The sequence below is a fragment of the Mustela putorius genome, unplaced genomic scaffold (genome assembly GCF_011764305.1).
Source record: "Mustela putorius furo isolate JIRA1106 unplaced genomic scaffold, ASM1176430v1.1 tig00000450_pilon_pilon_pilon, whole genome shotgun sequence".
NCBI lineage: Eukaryota > Metazoa > Chordata > Mammalia > Carnivora > Mustelidae > Mustela > Mustela putorius.
The window spans coordinates 16,814,746-16,842,134 of record NW_025421385.1 but is presented as its reverse complement, the minus strand read 5'-3'; the positions used below and the strand labels follow the sequence as shown (position 1 = coordinate 16,842,134).

The 27,389-nt window shown below is 39.2% G+C and overlaps 1 protein-coding gene and 1 long non-coding RNA gene across 3 annotated transcripts in view; one reads left to right on the top strand and one right to left on the bottom strand.

Moving 5' to 3' along the window:
* Positions 1-19,907: 19,907 nt before the first annotated feature.
* Positions 19,908-26,632, bottom strand: LOC123392117. The gene is made up of 2 exons (XR_006606809.1): positions 26,379-26,632; positions 19,908-21,042 (listed from the first exon to the last, which is right to left on the bottom strand). It is a non-coding gene; the product is annotated as an uncharacterized LOC123392117 (long non-coding RNA).
* Positions 26,633-26,731: 99 nt separating this feature from the next.
* Positions 26,732-27,389, top strand: part of NT5DC1 (5'-nucleotidase domain containing 1) — a 140,307-nt gene continuing 139,649 nt past the window's right edge. The window contains exon 1 of one of the 2 annotated variants that reach the window (XM_045080194.1): positions 26,732-26,953. In XM_045080194.1, coding sequence (XP_044936129.1) covers positions 26,861-26,953 — 93 coding nt within the window. In that variant the 5' untranslated portion in view covers positions 26,732-26,860. The remainder of the gene's footprint in view (positions 26,954-27,389) is intronic. The other variant, XM_045080193.1, reaches the window with a different exon arrangement.

Genomic DNA, 27,389 nt, shown 5'->3' with positions numbered 1-27,389 from the left:
AAATTAAGCTCAATTTTTTTCTTCATTTAGAACTGCTATTACAAAGGGAAAATTTTTCACTTGCAGCAGCTCTTAGGAGATATCAAAGCAAATGCTGAGTTTTTATTTTACTGCAACTGGTTGTTACCAGCTAAAACCATTGTAGGATATGAACTGTGAGGAGCCTGGCTTGCCAGATCCTTACTGTCCATAACTGACGCATTTTTCCTGACAATGGGTTATGGAAAACAACAGCCAACACTGAGCACTGGCCTCATTCTGTCCCTATCTAGTGGGTGTGTTTTCAATATTAAAGAGCATAACCAGAAAACCCCATTTCTCACAGTTCAGAAACCATGACTTTTCCCTTCAGTGAACTACTCAGTGAATTTATTGATATGAGTTCCCTTGCTTGCAAGAAAATTAATTCAGCTTTGGAAAAGAAAAAGAAAAAAAAACTATTTAAATCTCTTCATTTCATTCTTTGGCACTATAAAAGACATGAAATGGGCATAGTGTATCTAGATTTCAGCAAGATACTGGAAAAGTATTCTAAAGAGATCTGCAAAGGGAATTAGATAAAAAACTTGCTTTCCAAAAGGATGGAGTATTCTTGTATATACAATCTCCTAGAAGCAGCTGATATGCCTTTTCTAAAGTGGAAGTAGGTATCCGTGGATCACCCATGGTTTGTCTTTCCATGTTAATGATACTTCATTAATCAAGGTTCTCATCTACCCAGCAGCAAAATTACTACAGTATGGGCACAGCTTGAAGATACTGTAGGTTCAGTTCCAGACCACCACGATAACGCAAATACTACAATAAAGTAAGTCAAATTATTTTTTTGACTTCCCAGTACATAAAAAAGTTATGTTTATACTATACCATATTCTCTTAAGTTTGCAAGAGTATTATCTCTTAAAAAAAAAAAAAGACAAAACCTTAATTTAAAAACACCTTATTGCTAAAAAATGCTAACAATCATCTGAGCTTTCAGTGAGTCATGATCTCTGGTCATAGAACACCATAACAAATATAACAATAATGAAAAAGTCTGAAATACTGTGAGGATTACCAAAATGTGATACAGGGACACAAAATGAACTAATGTGGTCGGAATAATGGTGCCAACAGATTTGTTTGATGCAGGCGTGTCCCAAAACTTCAATTAACAAAAAAATTATATCTGCAAAGCACAATCAAGCGAAGCACAATAAAATGAGGTATGCCTGTATTTGCAAAATTCTAATAGCATTAATATGGGGAGATTATTGTCGTATGTCCAGTCAGCATTTTCCAATTAAAAGAGATATGCAATAGTTTTATTTCTATTACCAAGGGTTGTAAAATTTTTAGCCATTACCAGTAACAGCAAATGTACTGGTCTGACTTATACATAGATGATTTTATATAGGAACAAAAAAATTCTTATAATAAACTCCCAGAATTAGAATTTTCCAATATTCATGCCAAGTAATTGGGCAGAATTTCAAAAATTCCCTGTTCACCTAGGCCTTTTTTTTTTTTTTTTTTTTTTTTGGTCTCTGATAAATAAGTAGTATACTTGGCATTCTTTTTTTTTTTTTTTAATTGGACTATCTCTAAGTAACCGTATTCACATTTCTACTGTTCACATTAATGGTTATTATTTAATTGTTCTCATGTTTTTTAGTATTTCTTTCCATTTGTTTCTTAATTAATTAAAAAAAACTACTAACCTTATATATTCCTACTATTTAAAGTCAAGATTAAAGAAATATTTTAGTTAACTTCAGACAAAAGCCTCCAATAATTTTTCAAAATAATGAAATTATTTATATGTATATATATTTTGTATATATATAAAATGAAATAATGACTTCTTAGGAAGGTTATATTTTTTTTCAAGTGCTTAGCACTTTAACAATTAAGCTCATAATAATTATCTTTTTGTAATGTTTATATTGATAATCTCCTGTTAAATCATTTATATGTATAGTTGTATATGGCATGGCAATTTACAGACTTGTGATTGGTGTAATGGGCATCTTGGGTCTTGAGATATAATGTTGGACGTTTAGGCAAATCTCAGGGGCTTAATGTTCCTTGAAGAACCATCAAGGTAAATGTATTTAATATACAATAAAAGCCTATTAGAAAGTGGTTTTCTTTTCCTCAGTGGAAGTCAAACCATGAGTCACATCTTGTCTCCTGTATACAGAATGATATATGTGTATTTGGTTCACTTTAACACCAAAAGCCTATAATCTGTGTGCTATACTCATCTTTAGAAAGAAGCATTTATTACAGCTTGGTTAACTGTACGTATTTTTACATCTCCTCAGTTAATGGGAATTTCAGAATATTGACCTAAAACAGTTTATTTGAAGTGAGTTACAATTCCATTCTACAGGCCTAGACCCAAAGGAATAGAATGTGAGACAAACTTTCCTTTTATCATTCTCTGCTTGGGCCTCCAGCAAAGGATCTGTCTCCAGCCACTGGAGGTCACGTGCTGAATCTCTATTAATCAGTTCATGTCAGATGCAATCAGAATTTTGTCCAATTACAAAAACACTCATCCACTAATTTATCAAAAGCAACTGTGTGTAATACTCATGCTTTAGAGGATTAAACCACATGTTATTAATGGGCAGTTGAAGGAAGCACACTTCAGTAACTTATAAAACTGTGGCCTATTAACAGTTATTTATTTCAGTAGTCCTTGGAGCTTATCTCTTTTGCTTCACTAAGTCAACAAGTATTTACTGAGCTCCTACCACGTGCCAGGCACCGGGCTAGTACTTGGGGACATGAAATTAAATAAAGCAAGCATAGTCTCTCCTGGTAAGGACATTATTGCAAACAAAAACTGTGGCCACGTAAGTACTGTCCATGTAGAGGGCGATACAGAGCTAAGTAAGATAAAAATTGTTTGGAAAGAATGTTTCCACCTTTGACTTCCACTATAGTTTTTTTCTTCTGTAATTTATTCAACATATAATCATTGAACACTGCCTACAAGGCATCAAGCATGACAGTTGCTCTTCAGAATGTTGACATGAAAACAGACACAGCCTGTATCTTCTATGGAATTTATAAACTAGTAGAGGAGACAGTATTAGACAAATACTTACAGAAATTATCAACAAATGATGGTTATTTGCTAAGAGCTATGAAGTAGAAATACAAGTTCTATAGGAGGAAAAGGGCTATCGAGCTCTATTTTAGACAAGAGTCTTTAGATCTTTACTTGTTTCATCTTCATATCATCCCCAGAGCTTGGAAAAGGACTCTGATAAAACTGACACTTAAATGAATATTTGTTGAGCAATTGAGCCCTGAATTTGAGAAGTAGGTCAGAAAATATCATTCTTGAAAAGTGAAAATTAATCAAAATGACTAGATATGGTGTTTATTATTGCTCCTCAAGGATATTTCTAGTTCTCCTCTTCCAAGAATATAGTAGAATTGTACTTTCCTATCCTTTTGAGGATAAGCACGGCCATATGACTGGCTTTAATCTAATGTTATTAGAATTGATATGTATCCCTTCCAAGGAAAAGCCTTTAAGAGGAAGTGTGCAATTAAATGCATTTCCCTCCCTTACCATGACAACAATGCTTCAGATGAAGGATGATCTATTAGCCTACTTCTCTCGCTGCACAAAACATGGACCAGAGCCTCACCACCCAGGCAGACACATATAAGCTAACTGAGAAATAACCTTGGTTGTTTCAGGCCTCAGAGATTTTAAGGATTGATAAGGATCATAGCATTTAACTTAACCAGAGCTGCCTGATAACCTGGATAAAGTTAGACGCCTATGGAAAGTGTAATGCGAGAAGGTGGGTAGGGAGGCAACACATTTACAAGAATATAAAACAAACTGATAAGATTAGAGAGCTTCCCAAACCTCAGCAAAAGACTTAGGGTGCTCCTTGAAAAAGGAAGTATCCCTTTCGAATGGATCCTAGAAAATATAATACATCTGTCACAAGAAAGTTTATTATGCAATATGGGATTTGTATGGGATTTGTTGATTTTGCAATATGGGATTTGTGTGTATGTGACTGATAAGAATTGAAAGAGACAGGGGGACAAAAAGAATGTGCCCCCTAACTGTACTCTGAGCTTAACTACCACTTATTATAGAATTTTGGTAAGCACGAAAAAGGCTCCCACTCTAGAACATATTAGATGAAGTTTTCTTCTTTTGGGTAACACTTAGTTTCCTTGTCCAGATTCTGTATTCACTGAGCAACTTTCTTCGTTTTGGATTCCTGAATATGTCTTATTAGTCCTGCCAAATACGCCTGTTCCTAGGAATTAATAATTGTACATATATTTGATAAATCATTCTCCTGTGAATATAACTAGTATATATTTTATACACTTAACTACTTGAGAATAACTCAATAACTCAAAAAATAATAAATAATTTTTAAAGTTTCTAATACGCATTATTGAGAACCAGGCCCTAGATCAGTGTTGATCCTACTAATGTACTGATGTCCCAAAACACTCAGTCTGAAATGGCTGTCAGCCTGATGTGACACATTTGGTGCCAGAAAACAACACTGACATCTTAACTAAAATAGCAGCCATGACTAGAAAGAGTTATACAGGTTGAAGTTATGAGAAATAAGAAGCATTTGCAATAATAATCTTGAGCTTAAAGGTAGACATGATGCAGAAGTTAAACTATTAAAGGTTAAATTGTTATAAAGACTGCTGAACTTTTAAAATCAATCTTTCCAAACTAGACTTTTAACATTTAATGGATTTATTTTTTGAAGTTTGTAAATTACCATTATGAATATTTTAAGAATTATTATAAATGTTCTATATTTTATAAGAAAGGCATTATTTGTCTACTTTACATGATTCCTAAGCTTAACCAAACTTAAGTATAATTATTTTCAAAGTCCCATTTCCTTCCAGTTAAATATATTTTTTTAGTTTTTTGTTTTTTGGTTTTTTTAAGATTTTATTTATTTATTTGATAGAGAGATCAAAAGTAGGCAAAGAGAGAGGGGGAAGCAGGCTCCCCACTGAGCAGAGAGCCCAACTCGGGGCTTGATCCCAGGACCCTGAGATCATGACCTGAGCAAAAGGCAGAGGCTTAACCCACTAAGCCACCCAGGCACGCCTAGTTAAATATATTTTTAATTTTATGCATAGGAATGTAAGAGTGGGACAAGAATGCTTTGTAACAGAAATGTAGTATGCAGTGAACTTGACTACAGAAGTATTTATTCTCTTAAGCAATGGGTTTCAATAATTTTCCTCAAGTAATGTCATATGCACTTACTATAGGACAAATTCAGTGGAGGAAACTCATATTCAATGATTTAGAAAACCTTAACTGGAAACAAAGAAATGCATTGAACTTAATGTGAAACAAAATGCATCAGTACAATAAAAATTCTTTTTAAAAATTTAATACAAATCATTGTTAAAACATTAAATAACAAGAGCACTAGACTTATTAAAGATGAAAGGGTTAAGTGGAAGTTAACAGATTATTTTAAAACTATTCCAAGAAGACCCTTCAGTCTATGGCTTATTTTCCTTTGTGCATAATATTATGCAGGAAACAATTTTTCAATTCATGCAATAATATTTATACTGCACTTTTCCATATAAATGTGTTCATAAATATTAATCAATTCCCACAACAACACTGTGAGAAAGCTAAGAATTATCCAGAGTTGACAGACTGAGAGCTTAAAATGATGTTTGGCTATGATGCCAAGGACTGCTGAGGGAATTAATAAGAGAGCTGACAACAGAGTCAAAAATCCTGGCTCTGGCTGCTGCCAGGGTGAAGGAAACTGTCACAGAGCTTCCTTGTCCAGTCCTGACTCCTGTGCTCCACAGTGACTTCTGGAGTCACATGCACCTTCTCTAACATTACCCCTGCAAGGTCAGTGGAGCTATCACAGATTCTTCTAGCTTAGCTCTTAGTGTGTCAGAGTTAGGTGTCTCACTTCTCTTTGAGAACATCAAGAACATTTTCAAATCATAATTTGGAGACCTGCTTCAAGAGGTCTTCTGTAAGCCGATCGACAGAATCTACTTAAAGCCAAGGAAGAAATACCACTGCATCCTGCAAAGCCAAAACCAGGATCCTGGGACTGACTTATCTAAACTCTTGGTGATAAACACCTTTGTCTGCAAGCCTTTAATGCAGTATGTACACAGCATGCCGGTGACTAACTCTCCCAGTGACCCAGGACCTGAAGGTCACTAAAGGACTCTTTGGGTTAAAACTAGGGAAGTCCCAGGCAAACCCAAATGATGGTAATCTTATCTCTAGATAATGAAATATACTGATGCTTCTTTATTTTACATGACTGGTGAAATGAACGTAACCAGTTGTCTTATTTCAGCAGGTAATTAGATAATTGGGTAAAATTAAACTTGAGCAAAATTTTTTAAAATATTTTTTAAATATACCTTTGAGTGAATTATGGCCAAATTTTCAAAGATAGTAAAATTTCATATACAGTAGTCAAATTGCCATGGGGTAGGACCATCTGTGTGCATAAAAACCCATACTGAAAACTTGCCTTCAGGTTCTTTCCTTGCATAGGAGTTCAGACTGGAGAGATCTAATTCCCCTTATCTTACCTCAAGGACTCTTCTCATCTGTGGCCCTTGGCTACCCTATTTCAGAGCCCTAAAGAGTCCCAGAGAGTCAGGGACATGAGAAACTTCTTAAGGTTCTCCAGGATACACAAGAATCTGAAAGGTTGCCCTGTTTTATCTGCCGTGGCTCCTCTACCCCGTTGAGCCATGCTAGATGAGATCCTCTCTCTGAGATTACAATCTGGCTGGTTACAACCTGGGAAGCCAGAGAGACCCCCTACTCTGGGGTCTCTCCATTACCCCCTCCTTGGTGAGTGTTCAGCCAAAAGGACATAAGTAGAGATCAGGTTCATTTCAATCACCCAAAGTCTCAGTTCTCACCTGGGCCCCTCTGATTCTCTTCTTCCCACCTGCTTGAACTCTTCTCTCATTTGGGGAGGGAAACCAGCTGTTATGTCATCATCCATTCACTTCTCCACCGTGGATGGAATATGTGCTATTTTTGGTTTTGGCTCTTCTACAACTACTTACTATCTGTGTGACTGTGAGCAAGTTTGTTTGTTTTTTAACCTTTTTTTTCTTTTTAAGCCTTGTTTCCTCATCTGTAAAAATGGGGATGATTATAGTATTTACAGCACATGGGTTGTTGTGAAGATCAAATAAGTTAATAAATGTGAAATGCTTACAAAAACTTTGACACAAAGTAAGCCTTCATTAATTTTCGATTTTGTTGTGATTATTTAAATCCAAGCTTTGATTTATAAAAACAGTAATCATAACTTCTTTTTCATTCTCTCAGAAGCTGATTCTTACAACAAAATGCCTTTCTTTTAAGACTTGTTTCTGGTAAAGATTCAAAAGTCTACTTTGAAACGCAGGTGAGAAATTAACTCTTCATTTAGGCATCTTTCATTTTCTTCTCTCTCTGGGGACCTAGATTTCAGTCTTTTGCTTTGCTTCTAAGTATGAAAGGAATGTTCCTCAGCACCAAATTATGGAGTAAAGAGAAGAAAATCTACTAAGTGATATTATTGCCTTTTGCCAGGTATGTGACCTTGGCAAGGGGCTTAAATTCTGAGCCTTGGGTTTCCTCATCTATGAAATAGGGGGAATAATAATTTAGTGATTGAGTAAATCAATCAATAAAAATTTACTGAGTACTATATTCCAGAAACCTTGTCTGGTCCTAGAGATAAACACTTCAACAAGACACAGGCCCTGACCTCAATGAGTTTATAGCCTAGCGTGAGAGAGACTAAACCAATAATTACAGACAAATCCAGTAAGTTCCATTGCGATGAAAGTGATAAAGGGGACCTTGACCTTGACATGTAAGCTGAGACTAGAAGTATGGAGAGAGATGAGCTGGGGTAGAAGGCAGAAGAATGACTGAGAACTTAACCAATCATCTTATTTCTGTAGGCAATCGCATCACAGGGGGCAAAGTCCCATTTCATAAAAAATGTTATATTTGTCATAATAAAATAATGGCATGTACAAAGTCGTGGCATAGTATGGAATTTCAGACTGCCCAGATGCTTAAAGAAGGCCACTGTGACTGGAACGAACAAAGCAAAGAGAATGGGAAGAAGTGAGAAAGAAAAGATGCGGGGCGGGGAGTGGGGGGCAGATGCGCAGCGTCCTGGAGACTCTAGAATGTGAAAAGGTAATGACGTAACAAAGATAAAACTTTGACACAAAATTCTTCACTTAACATTGATTCCTTCCTGCAAACGTTGAGTTTCTTCCTGCAAACGTTGAGTTTCTTACCTTCATAATTGTTTTTCTCAGCACTCTTTGTTTTTTAGTATTTTAAGTTAAGCTGAGTCACTTCACTCATAAATTCCACCTCCTAAGTATGTTTCTATTATGAGTACTCTCATCAAAAGTTTACGACCACTGCCAAATAATGCAAGATTTTTTGAAATTATTCATTTTACCCTTACAGTATGTTATGAATATATGCAGATTTATGGGTCCTACTTACATATGCAAATTTATAAATATTAAACAGCAAAGGTCAAGATTACTTACCTTTAAATTATTCTGAAGTAGCCTGCTCTATTCCAAAGCATTCTGTACCACCTTTCATTCCACAATTCACATATTTTACTTTCCACTGTGGTGTCTTTTCCTAGATTTTAAAAATGATTCTACTATCAGATTTTTAGGCTATTTTTTAAAAAAGATTTTATTTACTTATTTGAGAGAGAGAGAGTACACAAAACTCCCGGTATCTTTCCTAGCAGTGGAAAGATCATTTCCCACAAGACTAACTGACAGTAACAATGCAGCCCTGAAACTCCCCACCCCAACTCCCTTATCCCCCACCCCCACCCCACCTGCCTCAACCCTGGGGCCCAGGGCTGCTTGCCTTTCCTTTCACTAAGATTCCTGTTGACTTCAACCTGATCCTCAGGCAAAGTGGTCTTAAAATCCCAGGGCTTCCTCACCACTCCATGCAAATTTGATTTGATTTTTGTGGTTGCGTTCACAGTATGGATTCAATTTGATCTTTCCCTAAATTATGGCCTCTCTCTCTCCTCTGACTTAAACTATAATTACCCTCTGACTTATCTTCTGATTATTGTATTCATTTACACATTCCCTTACTCACTGAATGTTTCCTTATTACTTCCAAAATTCCAGCGACTATGCGGGGCACCAGAGAAAGCCTGTGCTTCTTTCAGAGAAGATGCGGAATCACCTTTGCTGGGCCACAGGTCTCCATACCACATGACCCAGGACTAGGTACATTCATTTGTCCAGTCCATCAGATCAACTCATACTTTTACAGCAGTTACACAAGCTGGGCGCTGGGGTGCCTTACAAGATAGTGTATATCAGACAACAAAAGCTGTAGGAAAGTGGCTTTTTGACCCAGGAGTAGAGTGCCACATCTTCTGGATACCCTCAGTCTTTCAGCATTTATGAACATGGCATCCCAGGATTTGATGGAAAGAGGTGTTTAACTTATTGGAAAACACTGTTTATTCCCAAGGTCAAAAACAACAGAACACTTCCATAAGGACAGTCTTGTTCCATTTCTAAAGCTCCTTAACCGATTTAAAAAAAAATGAATCTAACCAACCTGGAGGCCAGTTATCGGGTATAAGAAGATCCTAAAGAGTGTGGAAAGGATTCTTAATTTTAAAAAGTTGGTTGTGTGAAGAGGGGAGTCATGATGCCAGACTTTCTGTTAGGATTTTAATCCTCACAACACCTCTAAATGAAATGAATACCTTATTTGTTAAACTTGCAATATTGTGATATAGAGAAAACACAGGAAAAAGTATATAAAACTTAAATTTACAGCTTAACAAACTGTTGCAAAATGAACTCAGGTTAACACCTACTCAGATAAAAAAAATGGACTATTACGGGCACCCTGATGGAAACTCTGTGGGACTCTAGCACATCATAGCCCCATTCACCACCTACTGCCAAACACACCCCTGACTTTCAAGGAACTCAACTTCCTTCCATTACCTTATGGTTTCACAGGCTAATTTACCAACTATAAAAATATCATTTGATTCTGCCTATTTGGGGAGGTCATACTTTAATTGTTCTATTCTGCCTGGCCTCTTTTGCTCAACATTATGTCATTAAGAGTCATCTATTTTGCAACAGACATAAGAAACCCATTCACTTTTATTGCTGTGTGGTGTAAATTTGGTCGAAAATACCACAATAGGGGCACCTGGGTGGCTCAGTCAGTTAAGCCGCTACCTTCGGCTCAGGTTGTGATCCTGGGGTCCTGGGATCGAGTCCCACATCGGGCTCCTTGTCCAGCGGGGAGCCTGCTTCTCTCTGCCTCTGCCTGTGACTCTGCCTGCTTGTGCTCTCTCTCTGACAACAAATAAATAAGAAATCTTTAAAAAAAAAAAAAAAAGGGAAAAGACAAAAGAAAACACCATAATATATCCTTCTGGTATGCAACTTTTGGACTGTTTCCAGTTTGGGGCCATTTTGAACAATACAATGAGCTTATATGAATATGCTCTGGTGTAAGTGTACACATTTTCCTCTCTAGTATGAAATTCCTGGGTTGTGGGTTATGGGTACCCCCACCTTCACTAGATACGACCAAGCAGGCTGTCCATCAGCAGTTCATGAGTTCCCACCGCTCCACGTCCTCATCTGCCTTGATTAGATTTCTAATTTTCGCCAGTCTGATGAAATGTAGTGTCTCACTGAGGTTTCAGTCTTCATTTTTCTGGATAAAACATTTTTGCATAGAAAAGGAAAGAGTAAATAAAATCAAAAGACAACCGACAGAATGGGAGAAGATATTTGCAAATGACGTATCAGATAAAGGGCTAGTATCCAAAATCTATAAAGAACTTATCAAACTCAACACCCAAAAACAAATAATCTAATCAAGAAATGGGCAGAAGACACGAACAGACATTTCTTCAAAGAAGACATCCAAATGGCCAACAGACCCATGAAAACATGCTCTACATCACTCAGCATCAGGGAAATACCAATCAAAACCATAATGAGATATAACCATACCAGTCAGAATGACTAAAATTAACAAGTCAGGAACGACAGGATGGCAAGGATGCAGAGAAGGGCGAACTCTGTTTCACTGGTGGTGGGAATGCAAGCTAGTACAGCCACTCCAGAAAATAGTACAGAGGTTCCTCAAAAAGTTGAAAATAGAGCTACCCTATGATGAGGAATTGCACTACTAGGTATTTGCCACAAAGATACAAATGTAGTGATCTAAAGGGGCACGTACATCCCAATTTTTATAACAGCAATGTCCACAATATATGAACTATGGAAAAAGAGTCCAGATGTCTATCAACAGATGAATGGATAATGAAGATGTGGTGTACATCATTACACAACCATCAAAAAAACCCGAGATCTTGAAATTTGCAATCACATGGGTAGTACTAGAGGGTATTATGTGAAGTAAAGTAAGTCAAACAGAGGAAGACAATTATCATATGATCTCGCTGATATGTGTAATTTAAGAAACAAAACAGAGGTTATTGGGGAAGAGAGGAAAAAGTAAAACAAGACAAAACCAGAGAAGGAGACAAACCATAAGAGACTCTTAATCATAGGAAACAAACTGAGGCTTGCTGGAAGGGAGAAGCGTGGAGAGCTAGGTTAACTGGGGGATGGACACTAAGGAGGGCATGTGATGTAATAAGCAGTAGGTATTAATGTAAAATTGATGAATCACGGACCTATACCCCTGAACCCAATAACACATTATATGTTAATTAAATGAACTAAAATAATTTAAAAATTTAAAAATAAAAATAAAAGACTTTTTATTTATTCATTTGAGAGAGACAGAAAGAGCACAAGCAGGGGAGAGGCAGAGGGAGACAGAGAAGTAGATTCCCCGCTGAGCTGGGAGCCCAACATGGGGCTCCATTCCAGAACCTAGAGATTATGACCTGAGTCTAAGGCAGACACTTAATAAACTGAGCCACTTTGGTGCCCCTAATTTTTCTGGTTCCTAATGATACTGAACATCTTTATTTATATTCCATTTGCATGCCCTCTCTTCTGAAGTGCCTACTTGGGTATTTTGCCCAATGAAGAAGAAATAAGCATTCCTACAAGCCAAGTTAAAAAAAATGTTTACCTCAGGAGGGAGTGATAATGTGACAAGTGACATTTATGGGTAAAAAAAAGGAGGACTGAAGATTGAACACTGGGTTTAGCAAATGGTACCACTGGCGAATTTAATCAGAGAGTTGGTGAAATAGAGGAAAAAGTTTGTGTGCTTAAGAGAGCACGAGAGAAGGGATCACAGGCAGTGAGGAATACAACTATTTCAGTTTTCATAAAAGTGGGGCAGAGAAACGGAATATCAATTTGTTTTAGGATGAGAAAAATAGGGTGCCTGGGTGACTCAGTTGGTTGGGAGACTGCCTTCGGCTCAGGTCATGATCCTGGAGTCCCGGGATCGAGTCCCATATCTGGCTCCCAACTCTGCAGGGAGTCTGCTTCTCCCTCTGACCTTCTCCCCTCTCAGGTTCTCTCTCGTTCTCTAATAAATAAAGAAAATCTTTTTTAAAAAAATGAGAAAAATAACATCACATTTGTATATATGACGGTGAGATGATTTAGTAGAAATGAAAAATAATACAGGCAAGGGGAAAAAGTACTATTTCTGAGAGGATGATCAGTGTTCAAGGAGAGGGCTGGCTTTACATGTATATGTAGACAATTTATAGCAGTGCTTCTCAAACTTCACATGTGGAGGTTTTGTTAAAAATATGTTTGCTGAGTCCTAGGGCCAGATTTATGATTCAGTCATTCTCCAGTGGGATCCAAGAATTTCTGTTTCTAGCAAGTTCCCATGGTCTACTGCCGATCTGGGGATCACAACATAAGAACCACTGCTCTACAGTAACAGGAGGCAAGGCAGAGTACCTAACTATGTATGCTAGTTGGTACTGGGTATTTTTCCAGAAAAATAGAACTTGGGTCAACACTTGAGAGTAAAGATGAGGGAACATGATGTGACAAGAGGAAACTATAAAATAATCATTTAGAACAGAAGTAGAGTGAATGCATCAGGGCATTAACATATTATTACAGAGAGTAGCATTAATTACTCATTGAAATACGTGTGCAATGGTTGTGTATATTTTCTTCAGCCAGGATCAGCTGCTCAGGTATAAATACAAAGAACTAATAGAGTTGACTTTAACCTGTATATGTGATACCCTCTGCTGCCTAACAAGTAACCTCAAAACTCAGTTGCTTAAAACAATATTTATTATTGTTCAGGAATCTACAATCAGCTAGACTGTCTTGTTGATGTGAACCAGGCTTGGTTGCTCATGGCTGGGCTCACACCTGATCTAAGGTCAGCTCATAGGTCATTAGGGACCCACCGATTTTGGATGGCCTTGCTCACATGTCTGGTATTTTACTGATTATGGGCTGGGATGACTGGAGTGGACTGACATAATGATTCAGCATCCCTTGGGGTAACCCAAACTTATTCACCCAGCAGTAGCAGGATTCCCAAAATGAATGTGGAATCCCCCAACACCTCTTGTGACTCAGGCTCAGCACTGACAAAATGTCCTCTACTGCATGCTGTTCCTGAAAGCAACTCACAAACCTAGACCAGATTCAAGGAGAAAGAGATTCTAGCCTCACGTGAGGGGTTGCAGTCATATTGCAAAGGGGATAGATAGATAGATAGATAGATAGATAGATAGATATCAAGAAGATTTATGTTGTTTTTAGTATTTACCACTACCAGAATGTGATCTTTCACTAGTTTAAAGAGATGAGAAAGGAATACAGGAATTAAGGATGTATCAATTAAATGATTATAATGATTTTCTAAGGATGTATCAATTAAATGATTATAATGATTCTCCATGAATATTCAGCTGGGGGAAAAAAATGAGAACATAATAGCAGTAAAAGACAGTGAAAGGAGGTGGCAGTCATTGGACTGTAGACACCAGCACTCAAAGGGTTGGAGCTGGAAAAGAGGACGTGAGCTGGAAGAAGAGAAGAGGGTAGTAATAGTGTCAGTGATAAGACCATCCCAGAAGAGAAGTTAAAGGAATCGAGAGGCTAGAGTGTTATAATCATTAAAAAATAAGAAGTGGAAATTGAAACATTACAATGAGCTAGAAGCTAAAATCAAGGTACGGGAAACATGAAGGGAGAACTGTGGTAGGTTGATAAATATACAAGTGTATAAATACAAATACATACATGTGTAAAAAAAATAAATATATATACAAGATAGATATAGATATATAATATATCTATATATATCTTTTAGAGAGACAGTATACCCACACACAGGCAGGGGACAGGGGCAGAGAGAGAGGGAGACAGACCCTTACGCAAGCTCCACACTCAGCATGGAGCTCCACACAAGGCTTGTTCTCACGACTCTGAGATTATGACCTGAGCCGAAATCAAGAGTCCGACACCTAGCCAACTGAGCCACCCAGGTGCCCCTGAAAATATTCTTTGTCATTATGTATATACATTGTGTATACTGGGATAAGTCTGTAAGAACATATGTTCAACTTAGAGCAGTTACTTCCCGGGTGGGGGTGGGGGGATGATAATGTATTGAGCAATGGTGAAAGGAAATTTTTGCTTTCATTCTCTTTGCTTCTTTTTTTGTGGTGTCACCACACACATATGTTTTGTGCAGAAATAACTTCAGTCTAAAGGAAAAATTCAAATGGAAAAATGAAATAGAGCTTTAAGAAAAGCAAAAGGGGCTGGCTTCCTGTCACAAAGATCAGGATTTGAATTTCATCTGTAAAAGGAGTATATTCCATGTCCATGTTTTGGTGATTAAGTGAGATCATTATTTAATGCCCTTCACAGTGTCTGGCACGTGGAAGCAGCTCAATAACGCTGGCTATTTTCCAGTCACTGACAAGTGCCCCGCCCACATGCAAATGCACTGGGTGCCCGTGCGCGGGTCGTGTGCAGGTCCTGCGCAGGTAGGCACGCAGGTAGGCACACCAGAGGGAGAGAGCGAAGGGGTGGAGGAGGACACATGCGGACCCAGAGATTGTGCAGCACGGGTCTACTCTACTCAGAGTACTTTCATTCCGGGGGGTGAAAAAGGAGAAAGACAAAAGGAGAAAATGGACATGTTGTTTATATTTCTTACCTGGCTAATTTCCAGAAGAGACTAATAAGAAATTATGCATATATTGACAACTTCACTAGCAAGAGCATTTATTCCAACATTCTCATTAAGAACTCTTCGCATGTCCAAATGACAGTTTTAAAATAGAGCTTTTAGAACAAGAATAAATCACAGCGAGTACTTTCCAAGGGTCAACAGTCATAATGAAGAGAGCTTAGTAGGCAGAGTTATCTCAGTATAGACAGAATCTAGTAATAGAAACTTGGAGAATCCTGTGACCTTCATGATAAAACACCAGTCTTTAAAATAAGAATTTTTCTGATTGATATACTATTAAAAATTAAGTGTAGCTGGTAAGTTAATTATTAGGCTCCCAAAATGTTGGCTTAGGCCATTTTTACCCTGTGATTATATAGCCTGCATGTGAGCTCTTAGTGTAAGATGTGAAGAGTCTACCAAATATCCAACAGAAAATCAGTGCCTGATACTTACACTAGTATTTGACACGACTAAAAATTAATGGTTGTCAGAATGCCGCCTGAAGATTGTGGCTCCAAGCAATTAAAATCTGTTTTTAAAAAAGATTTTATTTATTTATTTGACAGACAGAGATCTGTCAGGCTCCCTGCTGAGCGGAGAGCCCAATGCGGGGCTCGATCCCAGGATCCTGGGATCATGACCTGAGCCGAAGGCAGAGGCTTTAACCCACTAAGCCACCCAGGCACCCCTCCAAGCAGTTAAAATCTTTATTATAAACCTGTGAAATGTAAATCCTGATTTATTGATTACTGAGAACATGGGATTCAGAGTCAAACACAGAGCCTTCTGCCTCCAAGTAGGTACCTCCTGGCACTCACTCAAAATTTCACAATGGATGAAGATAGAGAAATTAGGAAATGGAAATTCATTCGTTCATTCAGTGGCCATTATGTACCAGGTTGTGCGCTAGGAATTGAGATACAAAGATGAACAAAACCCAGTTCCCAGTCTGAAATAACAGAGCTACTAGAAAAGCCTGACACAAAGCCAAATATTAATAAAACCATCAAGAAGATATCTCTAGGTTCCTGCAGCGAAACGAAATAATGTTCTTTCCAAGGGTGATGCGGGTGGTAGCTTGCATGGTAATGGAAATCAACAAATAAAAGAAGGCGTGATGGTTAATTTATTGAGCCAACTTGACAGGCTAAGGGATGCCCAGATAACTGGTGAAACATTTCAGCATGCGTCTATGCCTGTCTCTGGAAGACATGTGCATCAGTAGACTGAGTAAAGAAGTTTGCACTCACCCATGAAGTTAGACATAGTCCAACTTGATAAGGACCTGAACAGGAAAAACAAAAACAAAAACAAAAAAACCGAGGCAGAGGAATGGGGGTGGTGGAGAAAGGACAAATTTACTCTTCGCTGCTTGAGCTGGGAAACTCACCCTCCCCAGGCCCTAGATGTCAGGGCTCCTGGTTCTCAGGGCTTTGGACTTGAACTGAATTATACTACTGGTTTCCCTGCTTTTCTACCTTGCAGACAGCAGATTTCAGCCTCCATAATTGCATGAGCCAACTCCTATAATAAATCTCTCTCTCTCTCCATACACACACACACACCCTATTGATTCAGTGTTCCTGGGGAACTCTAATATAGGAAGAGAGAATATTTTGGGCAGAGTAAGCAGCATGAGGTTAAGAAGCCATGCCAGACTAGCTTCTCCATTTTATGTACGGTATTCTAATTATTAGATACATAATCTCCCTCTCTAAACTGAAGGTGCCTCCAGGGAAGTTACCATTGTCTACTTTTGTATTCTGGTATCTATCATAATGCCTGGCACACGATAGTTTCTCAATAAACATGTGTTTAAATCTTTAAAAAAAAATTAAAAAAAAAATAGTATCCTACCTCAACAGAGCCACTCAAGGTCTTTCTCCTTTGGGCCTGAGGATCTCTCAGAGGTTAAGGGGGCTGCTCCAACTCACACACAACCTAGAAGTCAGCCAGCATCCCTCAAGTATAAGAGAACAGGAACCAACAGATGGTCAGACTTTCCTTCTGGTGTACAATTATGGGAAGGATTCTCTGTGTTTCATGGAACATCCCAGTGGAATTAAAGCACTGTTGCCTACAACAGTGACCCTGTTATCCCTTCATATTGTTACTGGCTCTTATTCTTTTATTTCACTGCTGATTTCTGGGACGGCCTCTTTTTTTTTTTTTAAGATTTTATTTATTTATTTGACAGAGAGATCACAAGTGGGCAGAGAGGCAGGCAGAGAGAGGGGGGGAAGCAGGCTTCCCGCTGAGCAGAGAGCCCGCTGTGGGACTCTATCCCAGGACTCTGAGATCATGACCTGAGTCGAAGGCAGAGGCTTAACCCCTGAGCCACCCAGGCACCCCTGGGACTGCCTCTTAATAAGCCACCTACAGCCACGTTTTCATCTCAGGCTCTGCTTTCAGGACACCCCATTCATGAGAAAGATGCAGTACTTACACTAACCTCTGAGTAACTATGAATTTTCTACGAACATTAATAAGGGAACAGACATGAGACCTCAACATTTAGCGCACATGGGTGTGGAACAAGAATGATAAAATGAACTATTTCTGGAAGAAGAGAAAGCTTGGACTTTTGTTATCTTACCATAACAAAAATTTCTGATAACTTCTTAAGGACAAGGAAGTTGGAAATAATGTCACAAATCAGTACATAAAATCTCTGTTGTATATGTTCATATGTATAATTGTGCACCATAGAGTATGTAATATGAGTGAAGTCATTTTCAGCTAAAATGTTTAGTAGCTTCCTAAAGTCTCTAGTCCAAGATTTCTTCTCAGGTATTATCATTGTTCAATTTCTCAAATCTAACTAATACTGCCGATGGGATTCTGATGCCCAGAGCAAACAAAGCCAGGGATATTTGACAAACTCAGTAAGAATTTAAAAATGAATGACTGATTGGTTCTTTAATAAGGTAATCTGTCCTTGAGTGCAAACCCATTTGCTTGGTTCTCAAACTACAGGTAATGCTGGACTAAACAGTGCCAGGAGATGTGCACCTTACACAAGTGAGATTTCTTATTATCCAACTCCATTTCTAACTAGTGAATGTGGGCATAGAGATAGAACTAGGTCATGTGGGCAAAATCAATGCTTCATCTCATTGAAAATGGTGAAAGCAGCAACCACAAAATGACCAAACAATTGCTCCTTTTACAGCCCATCCCTGCTTCTAACATGCCCAGCCATGTTTCTGAAGGACCACGAGCCACCTGTGAGTGGAAAGTGTGGGAAGAAGGGAACATGTGGCCTGGATTGGGAACACCTATCTCATGGAAACCCACATTGGCCAACCAGAACGCGTTTGTGGTTGCTGCTCTCCACAAATCCCAGTATCAGTCGAGTGAGCGGGCGGGTGAGAAGAATAAAGGAGAAAGGAGGTTTAAAGGCAAACTTCAACCAAAGATAGGAGATACTACATGATTTTCTTTTTGCTTCATAAACAAATTAAACTGATTTTGTTAGCTAGAAAGATACAATACTACAAAAATTTAGAAACTAAGCAATAGTCCTTTGTTTATATCTTTATGTTTTTAACTGCATATTTAAATAGAAATCATCTTAAAATTTAAAAAGCATATCACTATATTAAAGTTTTTGATGGCAAATATCTTATATTGCATCTCAATTTTTTTTTTTCAAACAGTATTTATTTCTTTATGTCTTCATGTCTAAAAGCATGTTTCTTTAAATGGCATATACTTAAATCTTGTTTTGGTCAAGTCTTACATACCTTTTCATCTCTTTTTAGGTCATTTACACTTAGTATAATTATCAATATGTTTGTGTGTAAGTTTACCATATTGTTACTTACTACCCATTGCTCTCACCTATTCATCATTCCTTTTTTTTTTTCTGCCTTCTTTTGTATTAATTGATGTTTCTCAGAAGTCCGCTGTAGAGGAATGATGGTTGGAATGTTTAGCTGAAACATAGAGTAGGGCAAACTATGAAAAACTATGTTAGTACCACTTCTGAATACACAAAGAGATTTCCCACAGGATCCTAACGCATTCCATTGTTTTATATTTGCTTTTGAGAGGAAAGGTTTAGAGTCTTGCAGTAAGTATGTCTTACCTGTTAGGTATAGCAATAATCCATTAATCCTTTCACTTTGCCAAGAAAAGAAAAACTGTTACACAGTCACTGTCCAGAAGTTAGCCTGTTACCTGAGATTTTTCTGGAACAGAAATCCTAGATGCCTAGAATCGGATTAAATAGTCAACAAATAATAAATCATTTTCTTAAAAGATTTTATTTGTTTATTTTTGTGAGAGAGAGAAGCAGCACAAGCAGGGCTGGGGGAGGGAGAGGCAGACTCCCAGCTGAGCAGGGAGCCTGATGGCAAACTAGGACCCTGAGGATCATGACCTGAGCCAAAGCAGATGTTTAACCAACTATGAGCCACCCAGGCACCTAATAAATCATTTCTAAGACTACTGATACTCATTTACACATTGCTTTTCAAAAGGGGCTGTTGTGGAATATTTTTGTTAAGAGGAGAAAAAAAAAAACAATAGTGGAGAAGTGTGGATGAGCATGAGATACTCAATTTTCCATACCTTATTTTCAAATATTAAAGAGATATAATTACTTTTAAGAAAACTTTCAAGTATCTAATTTTATAGATAAGAAAACTGAAACAAAGTAATTAAAGAATCAAAATATATCAACTTAGGAGGGCACTTGTTATTCCTTTAATTACACTCTAGTACAGCATGAGAAATACATAAACGGAGAAAGATCAAAGATGAAAATACACAGGTGAGATGCATCCAGTCACTTAAGTCAAAAAAGTAAACTTGCTGCTCAAGAGCCCTGGAGACAAAGAATGTATAGATCCTCACCCAAGCCAAGGGGGACTCCACACTGACTGGATCACAGTTCATAAGGCATTCCTAAAATATGTGCATATTTGGATGCCCTTGATAATAAAAAATTTTAACACACTTAAATATTTGAAAATTTGGAATCAAAACATAAATAGAAAAAGAAAATAAGGGCCATCCATGGAAGGAACAATCATTTCACTGGGCTCACATATTTTTTGCTTCTATTATCACCAAAATGCCAACCAGCCTCCAAAAATATCTAAGTCTCCCATAATTCCTTAGGAATACCAAACCTTAGCTATGAAAGCCTGACTTGAATGTATCCATTATCTTTGGTTAGATATTTTACCCATACTAGTATAATGTTAAAATATTAACAGATTTCTTTGTTTCAAAATTTCCCCACCAGTTAGAAAATGGTAAAAGTTTTGGCTAGGCCCAGCCCTCAGACGGAGGAAGATGTTCTGTGGCAGACAATTTCTTGGTTTTGTATTCCAGCATGGACTTGAGACTCTCAAAGTAGAAAAACTGTCTCGAAGGCTGCATTCGTTTTCTAGGGCTGCCATAACAAAATACTGCAGACTGAGTGGCTTAAACAACGGAAATTTATCTCTCACAGTTCTGGAGGTTAGAAGTCCCAACATTAAGATGTCAACAGGTTTGATTTCTCCCGAGGCCTCTCTCCTTGGCTTGCAGACCACTGCTTTCTTGCTGTGTCCTCACATGGTCTTTCTTCCTCTGTGCGTGACACCCCTGGTTCTCTCTTTGTGGGTCCAAATTTCCTCTTCTAAAAGGACATCAGTCAAAATGATCAGGTCTGCCCTAGAGCTTCATTTTAATTTGATCACTTTTTTAAAGGCCCTATGTCCAAAGAGAGCCCCTACAGCCCCTCAAGTTAAACACAGTCATTTGAGGGAAGCACAACTCAGCCCATAACAATTGCCAGGATACATCTGTTTTTTCAAGTTCTGGGCTTTCTGCAAGAAAAAAATTATAAAAAGTTTTTTTTTAAGTTGGTTTCAGAATAGATACAAAGTATATGTCTCAGAGTTGCCAAAATTTAGGAAATAAAAATAAAGTATGTCAATTTATATCTGAATTTCAGAGAAACAACAAATAGTTTCTTTAATACTAGGTTTCATGGGATATTTGGGACATTCAAATTTAATTAGGCATTCAATATTTTATCTGACAATGTTAGTCTCAGGAAACAGGATGGGCAGCATTAAAGTGGATCATTTGTATGGCTCTCAGAGGAAGAGACCCTACACCCTATCGCATTGTGAGGTTAAATCCCTCCCATGAGAAACAACAGAAACCTCCACATGAGTTTGAGGATCCAAAAGCAGAGTATTTCGTTCTGCATTCTGAGAGAAAACTGCTTTAAGGAGTGTCCTGTGGTAACAGAGAGCCATCACTCGAGTAGAAACGGTGGCTCCCATCCGGATAGAAGGGGTCTGAGGTAACCACCCCACCTTTCCACGGCGAAATACGGACCCTCCTTTGCTGTGGCTTCAAAGCCAAAAGCTTTCTGTGAAGGTTTCCTGGGACTCCTCAAGAGAGAAGAGGTTGAATGAGTGTGGAATGGCAACCTTAAAATGGTCTCATGGTTTGGATCAAAGCTAAAAATTTTCGGGACGATGCTGTAAGTAGAGATACTGTAGAGTTTAATGCAGCAGTCATAGTTGCTGACAGGGTGGATGCCGTGGCCAGAGGTAACCAAACACTGACAGGGATGGAGAAGCAGATGTATGGATGCCATTAGCCAAGGACCAGAAGTCTATTCCTGGACTCGCTGACGCTATGTTAGCCCTGCTGCAATTTAGAACCCCCACGCCTCCCAGAAAGACAGCAAAGAAGAAAGAAAGACTGATAGTCAAAGAGAAATTCAGTTTAAACCAGAACTAGCTGAGTTCACCTTGAGTTTATCCGCATTGTACTTCTAACTTAACTGCTGATGAATCAAGATTCCCCATAATACACTATTAGATTGTTTGAATCTGACCCTAAAACACAACATGTCTTAACCAATTAAATTTCAATCCACTGCTATATCCTAAGAGATCTTGCTGAATCACAATTCTGCCATTTGGTATTTTAGCTCTCTCTGCAAGAGGGACTCATTTCATATTTTACACGTTTAGTTATTTATTGAGATACAACCTTAATGAGAAGTTTCCTGAATCGAGATACCACCTTACACCTGTTGGAATGGCCAAAATCAACAAGACAGTAAACAGCAAGTGCTGGAGAGGATGTGGAGAAAGGGGAACCCTTTTATACTGTTGGTGGGAATGCAAGTTGGTGCAGCCACTTTGGAAAACAGTGTGTAAATTCCTTAAGAAATTAAAAATAGAAATTCCCTATGACCCTGCAATCGCAGTGCTGGGTATTTACCCCAAAGATACAGATGTAGTGAAAAGAAGCGCCATCTGTACCCCAATGTTCATAGCAGCAATGGCCACAGTCACCAAACTGTGGAAAGAGCCAAGATGCCCTTCCTTCAACAGACGAAAGGATAAAGAAGATACGGTCCTTATATACAATGGAATATATTGTGCCTCCATCAGAAAGGAGGAATACCCAACTTTTGTATCAACATGGATGGGACTGGAGGAGATTATGCTGAGTGAAATAAGTCAAGCAGAGAGAGTCAACTATCATATGGTTTCACTTACTAGTGGAGCATAAGGAATAACACAGAGGACATGGGGAGCTGGAGAGGAGACGTGAGCTGGGGGAAATTAGAGGGGGAGATGAACCAGGAGAGACTGTGGACTCTGAGAAACAAACTGAGGGGAGAGGGGTGGGGGGCTGGGTGAGCCTGGTGGTGGGTATTAAGAAGGGAACGTATTGCATAGAGCACTGGGTGTGGTGCATAAACAATGAATCTTGGAACACTGAAAAAAATGAAATTTAATTTAAAAAAAGAAATAAACTAAATTTAAAAAACTATTTACTATACCTTCAAAAAACAAAGTTTCCTACCAAAGGACTTCATCCCACCACATTCTCTCCTTCCAACATCCAAAATAAATACACCCACACACAAAAATAAAATAAATATATACACACCACAAAAACCACAGTAAAATTTCTAAGTAAGCGTCTCTTCTTGCAGCAAGAGCAGAAAGGAAAAGTAGAAAATCACTTTGTTTTTTATTAAGAAACTGAAGGATTTTTAAATTACTAAAAAAATCAAATGAAAAATATTCCTAATGCAGAACTACTGCCATCTTAAGGCCACTGCCCAGTATTACAAATCAGCTTTTGGTCCTATTCAGCTAGAAGACTAATATTTAAGGGCTACAGAGATTAATTTTTAAGCATTTAAATATTTTATCTTTTTTTCAAATTACTAAATAAACTTTATTGCTTCCCTGTAAGCAAATTATGGGATCCAGGGAAGATGTGGCAATTAAGTTGTACAAAAAGTTAACATTACAATGTTTACTTTGGAGTATTTAGAAAAACACTTTTTTTAAATATGGTCTTTTTTGGGGGGATCAGGAAGAAAAAGAATCTTAAGCAGGTTCCACGTCCAGTGCCAAGCCCAACGACGGCCTTGATCTCACGACCCTGAGATCATGGACCTGAGCTGAAATCAAGAGTTGGAGGCTTAACCAACTGAGCCACCCAGGCACCCCAGAAAAACATATTTTCAACTAACAAAAGAATAAACAAACAAACCTCTCCCTGCCCCCAAATAACAGTTTGGTAAATAACATTTATTATGTAGACATCAAATTGCAGTATTTTAAATTCACAAAAGATCACTTTGTGAGTTATTTTAAAGTCTAAAACAAGCTAGCTGATCATAAATTATTTAGGTAAATAAAAGTAAAAGGCACACCTAAGGTTAAAGTCGCTAAGTTACAGTATTTACTGTATTAAAATATAGGTCTATTGATATAGGTCTAAATATAGGTCAGTAGTAATGATGAAATTCAATCCTAGAAAATCAGCAAAAATATAACTTATTCTGAGCATTTCTACATTATTTCATAACTTTTGCATGAAAAGGAAAACTCCATACATAGAATACTAAAAAACAACCTAAAATTTCACAACATAGTATTAACATTATACTCAAATAAAAATACCAAGATCCTGAAAACCAACAAATAGCCTAAGCAAAAAAAAATTAAGCATAAGTTCCTGTCATTTAGGGATCTTTCAAATGCAAATACTATTTACTACATTTGACCCAACAACATTGGTTGGGGTCAAATCTCCTTACTGAATGTCTTAGTTTGCTGAGACTGCCATAACAAAATACCACAGACTTGGTGGCTTAAAGAGAAAATTATTTTCTTACAGCTCTGGAGGCTGGAAGCACAAGATCAAGGTGCCAGTTGGGTAGGTTTCTAGTGAAATCCTCCTTTTTTGCTTGCAGACTGAACCTTCTCCTTATATCCTCACATGGGATTTCTTCCATGCCTACAGTGTCTTTGGTGTCACTTCTTCTTTGAAACCATCATATTAAATTAGGGCCCTACTCTTATGACCTCATTTAATCATACTCAAAGTCCCTATCTTCAAAAATAGTCACATTGGGGCTTAGGCTTCGATATATGAATTTGGGAAGGGAGGGACAATTCAGACCACAACACTGATATACTTAATATTAGCACTCAAAGAAACAGAAATTAATTGGTCTAAGAACATGGAACTCTTGATTGATTGATACTAGAACAGCTGTGGTATTTTATCAGTACCTGTGATAGAAGTTTAATGTATTAGAAAAAAAAGTAAATATTTTTATTTGAAAATAAGCCCTATGAAGAAAAGTGAATGTATTTAGGTTCAGGGTTAGGTAAGGAGTCGGGGGTGGGAGAGGGAACCATCCCACATGTTCTTAAAGGAGTTAGAACGAGGTTTGAGCTAGAAGCCTGGACAGGTGACTACAGGTCAAGGAGGGGTAAGAGCTCTAGGGATGCCTGGAGGGTATTGTTTCCTAAATTCTCCCACAAAGTGTAAATGCCTAGAGTCTCTAGCAGAGAGCTCTTTGACAGGACTTGAGGAATCTAAGACATGTCACTTAGCAAGTAGAAATGTCTGTTGTTGAGCCTATCCAAGTCTAAGGGCCAACCCCAGTCCCAGGGACACTTACATCAGGAAAAACCATCCTTTTCGTACTCTTCCCTTGGGCAACAAATGCCCTTGTACATTTATATTACTAAGGGAACTCCCTAAAGTGTCTACCCTTCAGGGAAACTTGTGGCCTTCAGTGTATAGCCTACCTGGCACTTTGACATTGGCAGGCCCACCGCAGGGGCAAAGAGGAACACTAACATCAATGCTTCACGGACAACAGAGTCATAAAGGGAAATATGTACAAACTGTGAATCAATCCAGGCCCCTCTTTTTGACTCACAGACATTAAAAATATGGCTGCTGGACTGTGACCAGACCGGTCAGTGAAGAGCTCAATCTTCTTGAGGTTTCTTTCCTCTTCCTATTCCAGAGAGATCTGTTTGGGGCTTTTAAGAGTTATAATGGAACAAGTATTCAATTTATTCAAATGGGCCCACTAGGTATAATAAGTGTCTTACCTAATTGAATTATTTATTGCACTAAATTAATCCCCTGATTGGTCTATTGGCCTCATAAGGGTTAGTATTCGTAAGGGTTAAATGTAATTCTCAATGAATTATATCTTCATTATGTCATAACTATTGATTTTTTTTCCATTGGACAATGTTCCTTTAAACTTAACACATAAGAAATACAAAGGTAATGAACTTACATTTTCTTTTTTAAATTTATATTGTATTTTCTCTTTTAAATAATTTTAAAGATCTCCAAGACCTAGCCTTTCATATGGGTTCTCAAAGTGAAATACCTTAAGCAACATTGTATATAACTTTTCTCCTGTACATCTAAAATCATACCAGCTATACACAGTCCGTGAGAGAATTCAGTTTATTGTCGAACCATTTTGTGCTCTATAAATCTTAAAGCCGTCTGTTTGCAGAAAGTTCTCTGCTCTGTAGCATGTTCTATCAACTTTCTGCTGTCCTTTCACAGAAAAATTCATCCATATTAAAAAAAATAAGATAATCAAGTAACAAAAATAGCCAACGTTGATTCCTTTAATCAGCGTCATTTTGCAAAAATGGTCCTTCAACTTCTAATAAATTTCTTTTCTAATGCACTCCAGAAGGGGAGATAGTGAAAGGTCTTTTAACAACTTAGGGAGCAACGAAATATTCAAACCTTAGAGAGCACGTGGGCAACGAGAGCTCCCCAATTCTAGGCTAACTGTGTCAGAGGATATTCGTGAATAGAATTGTCGTCGCCATAACCTTACCTTATCCCGCACTAGAGCAAAGGGTCGGGTGTAACTTGACAGTGTCCTGTTTTCTGGGGCACCTTGAAAACGACGGGGAGCCCCGGTTAATTTTGTGGCAAAGGTTCTGCGTCCACGGGGACTCACGGGCACCCCCAGCTCCAGCAGAGGTGGAGGGGCTCGCGGCCCTCCCGCCTTCCGGACTGCGGGGCGGGGAGAGCGGCGGGGGGCGGCGGGAGCCCAGCCGGCAGCGGGGGCGGCGCGGGCAGGCGGGCCGCGCGGGAGGCGGGGAGAAGCGCGGCCGGGGGCGGCGCTCGCGGGCGCGGGAAGCGCTGGAGGCCGACGCGCTGCGTCCCGGGGGTGGCCGCAGCCCCGCCCCGCCCCGCCCCGCCCCGCCCCGGTCCCGTCCGGTCCCATCCCCGCAGCGTCCCGCAGCGTCCCGTCCGCGGGCTCCTCGCACCCTCCCGGCGCCCGAGGCGCTCTCCAGTGCTTCCAGCGCAGCCATGGCTCAGCACTTCTCCCTGGCCGCCTGCGACGTGGTCGGCTTCGACCTGGACCACACTCTGTGTCGCTACAACCTGCCCGAGAGCGCCCTGGTGAGTGGCGCGGGCTGCCCGGGGCGCGCGGCGAGCACCTCCCTGGCGGCCGGGGCCGGACTTCCCTCGGGGCTCAGGGCGGCGAGCGCCGCCGGGGGCCTGCGGCCGCCACGCCCCTGCGCAGAACCCGGCCTCCCACCGCGAGGCCGGGCGGAAGTGTGCGTCCCCGGGGCCCTGCCGGCGCGCTCCGCACTGGCTTGCGGTGCCCAGCTGTGAGCCAAGTTGGAGAAGAGCCGTGGGGAGGAGAAGGGGCCGAGGGGCGAGCGGTGCAGAACCGGCCGGGAGAAGCGGTTCCAGGGACAGAAGGCGGGGCGGGGCCAGGGCAACTGGGGGTGTCTGCTGCAGATCCCTGGCCTTGGAACTTCGCTGCTGGTCCTTCTGGGCTCCAGCGGCGCTCCAGGACAGCCACCTGGACTCGTATTTTCCGGGTGTGCAT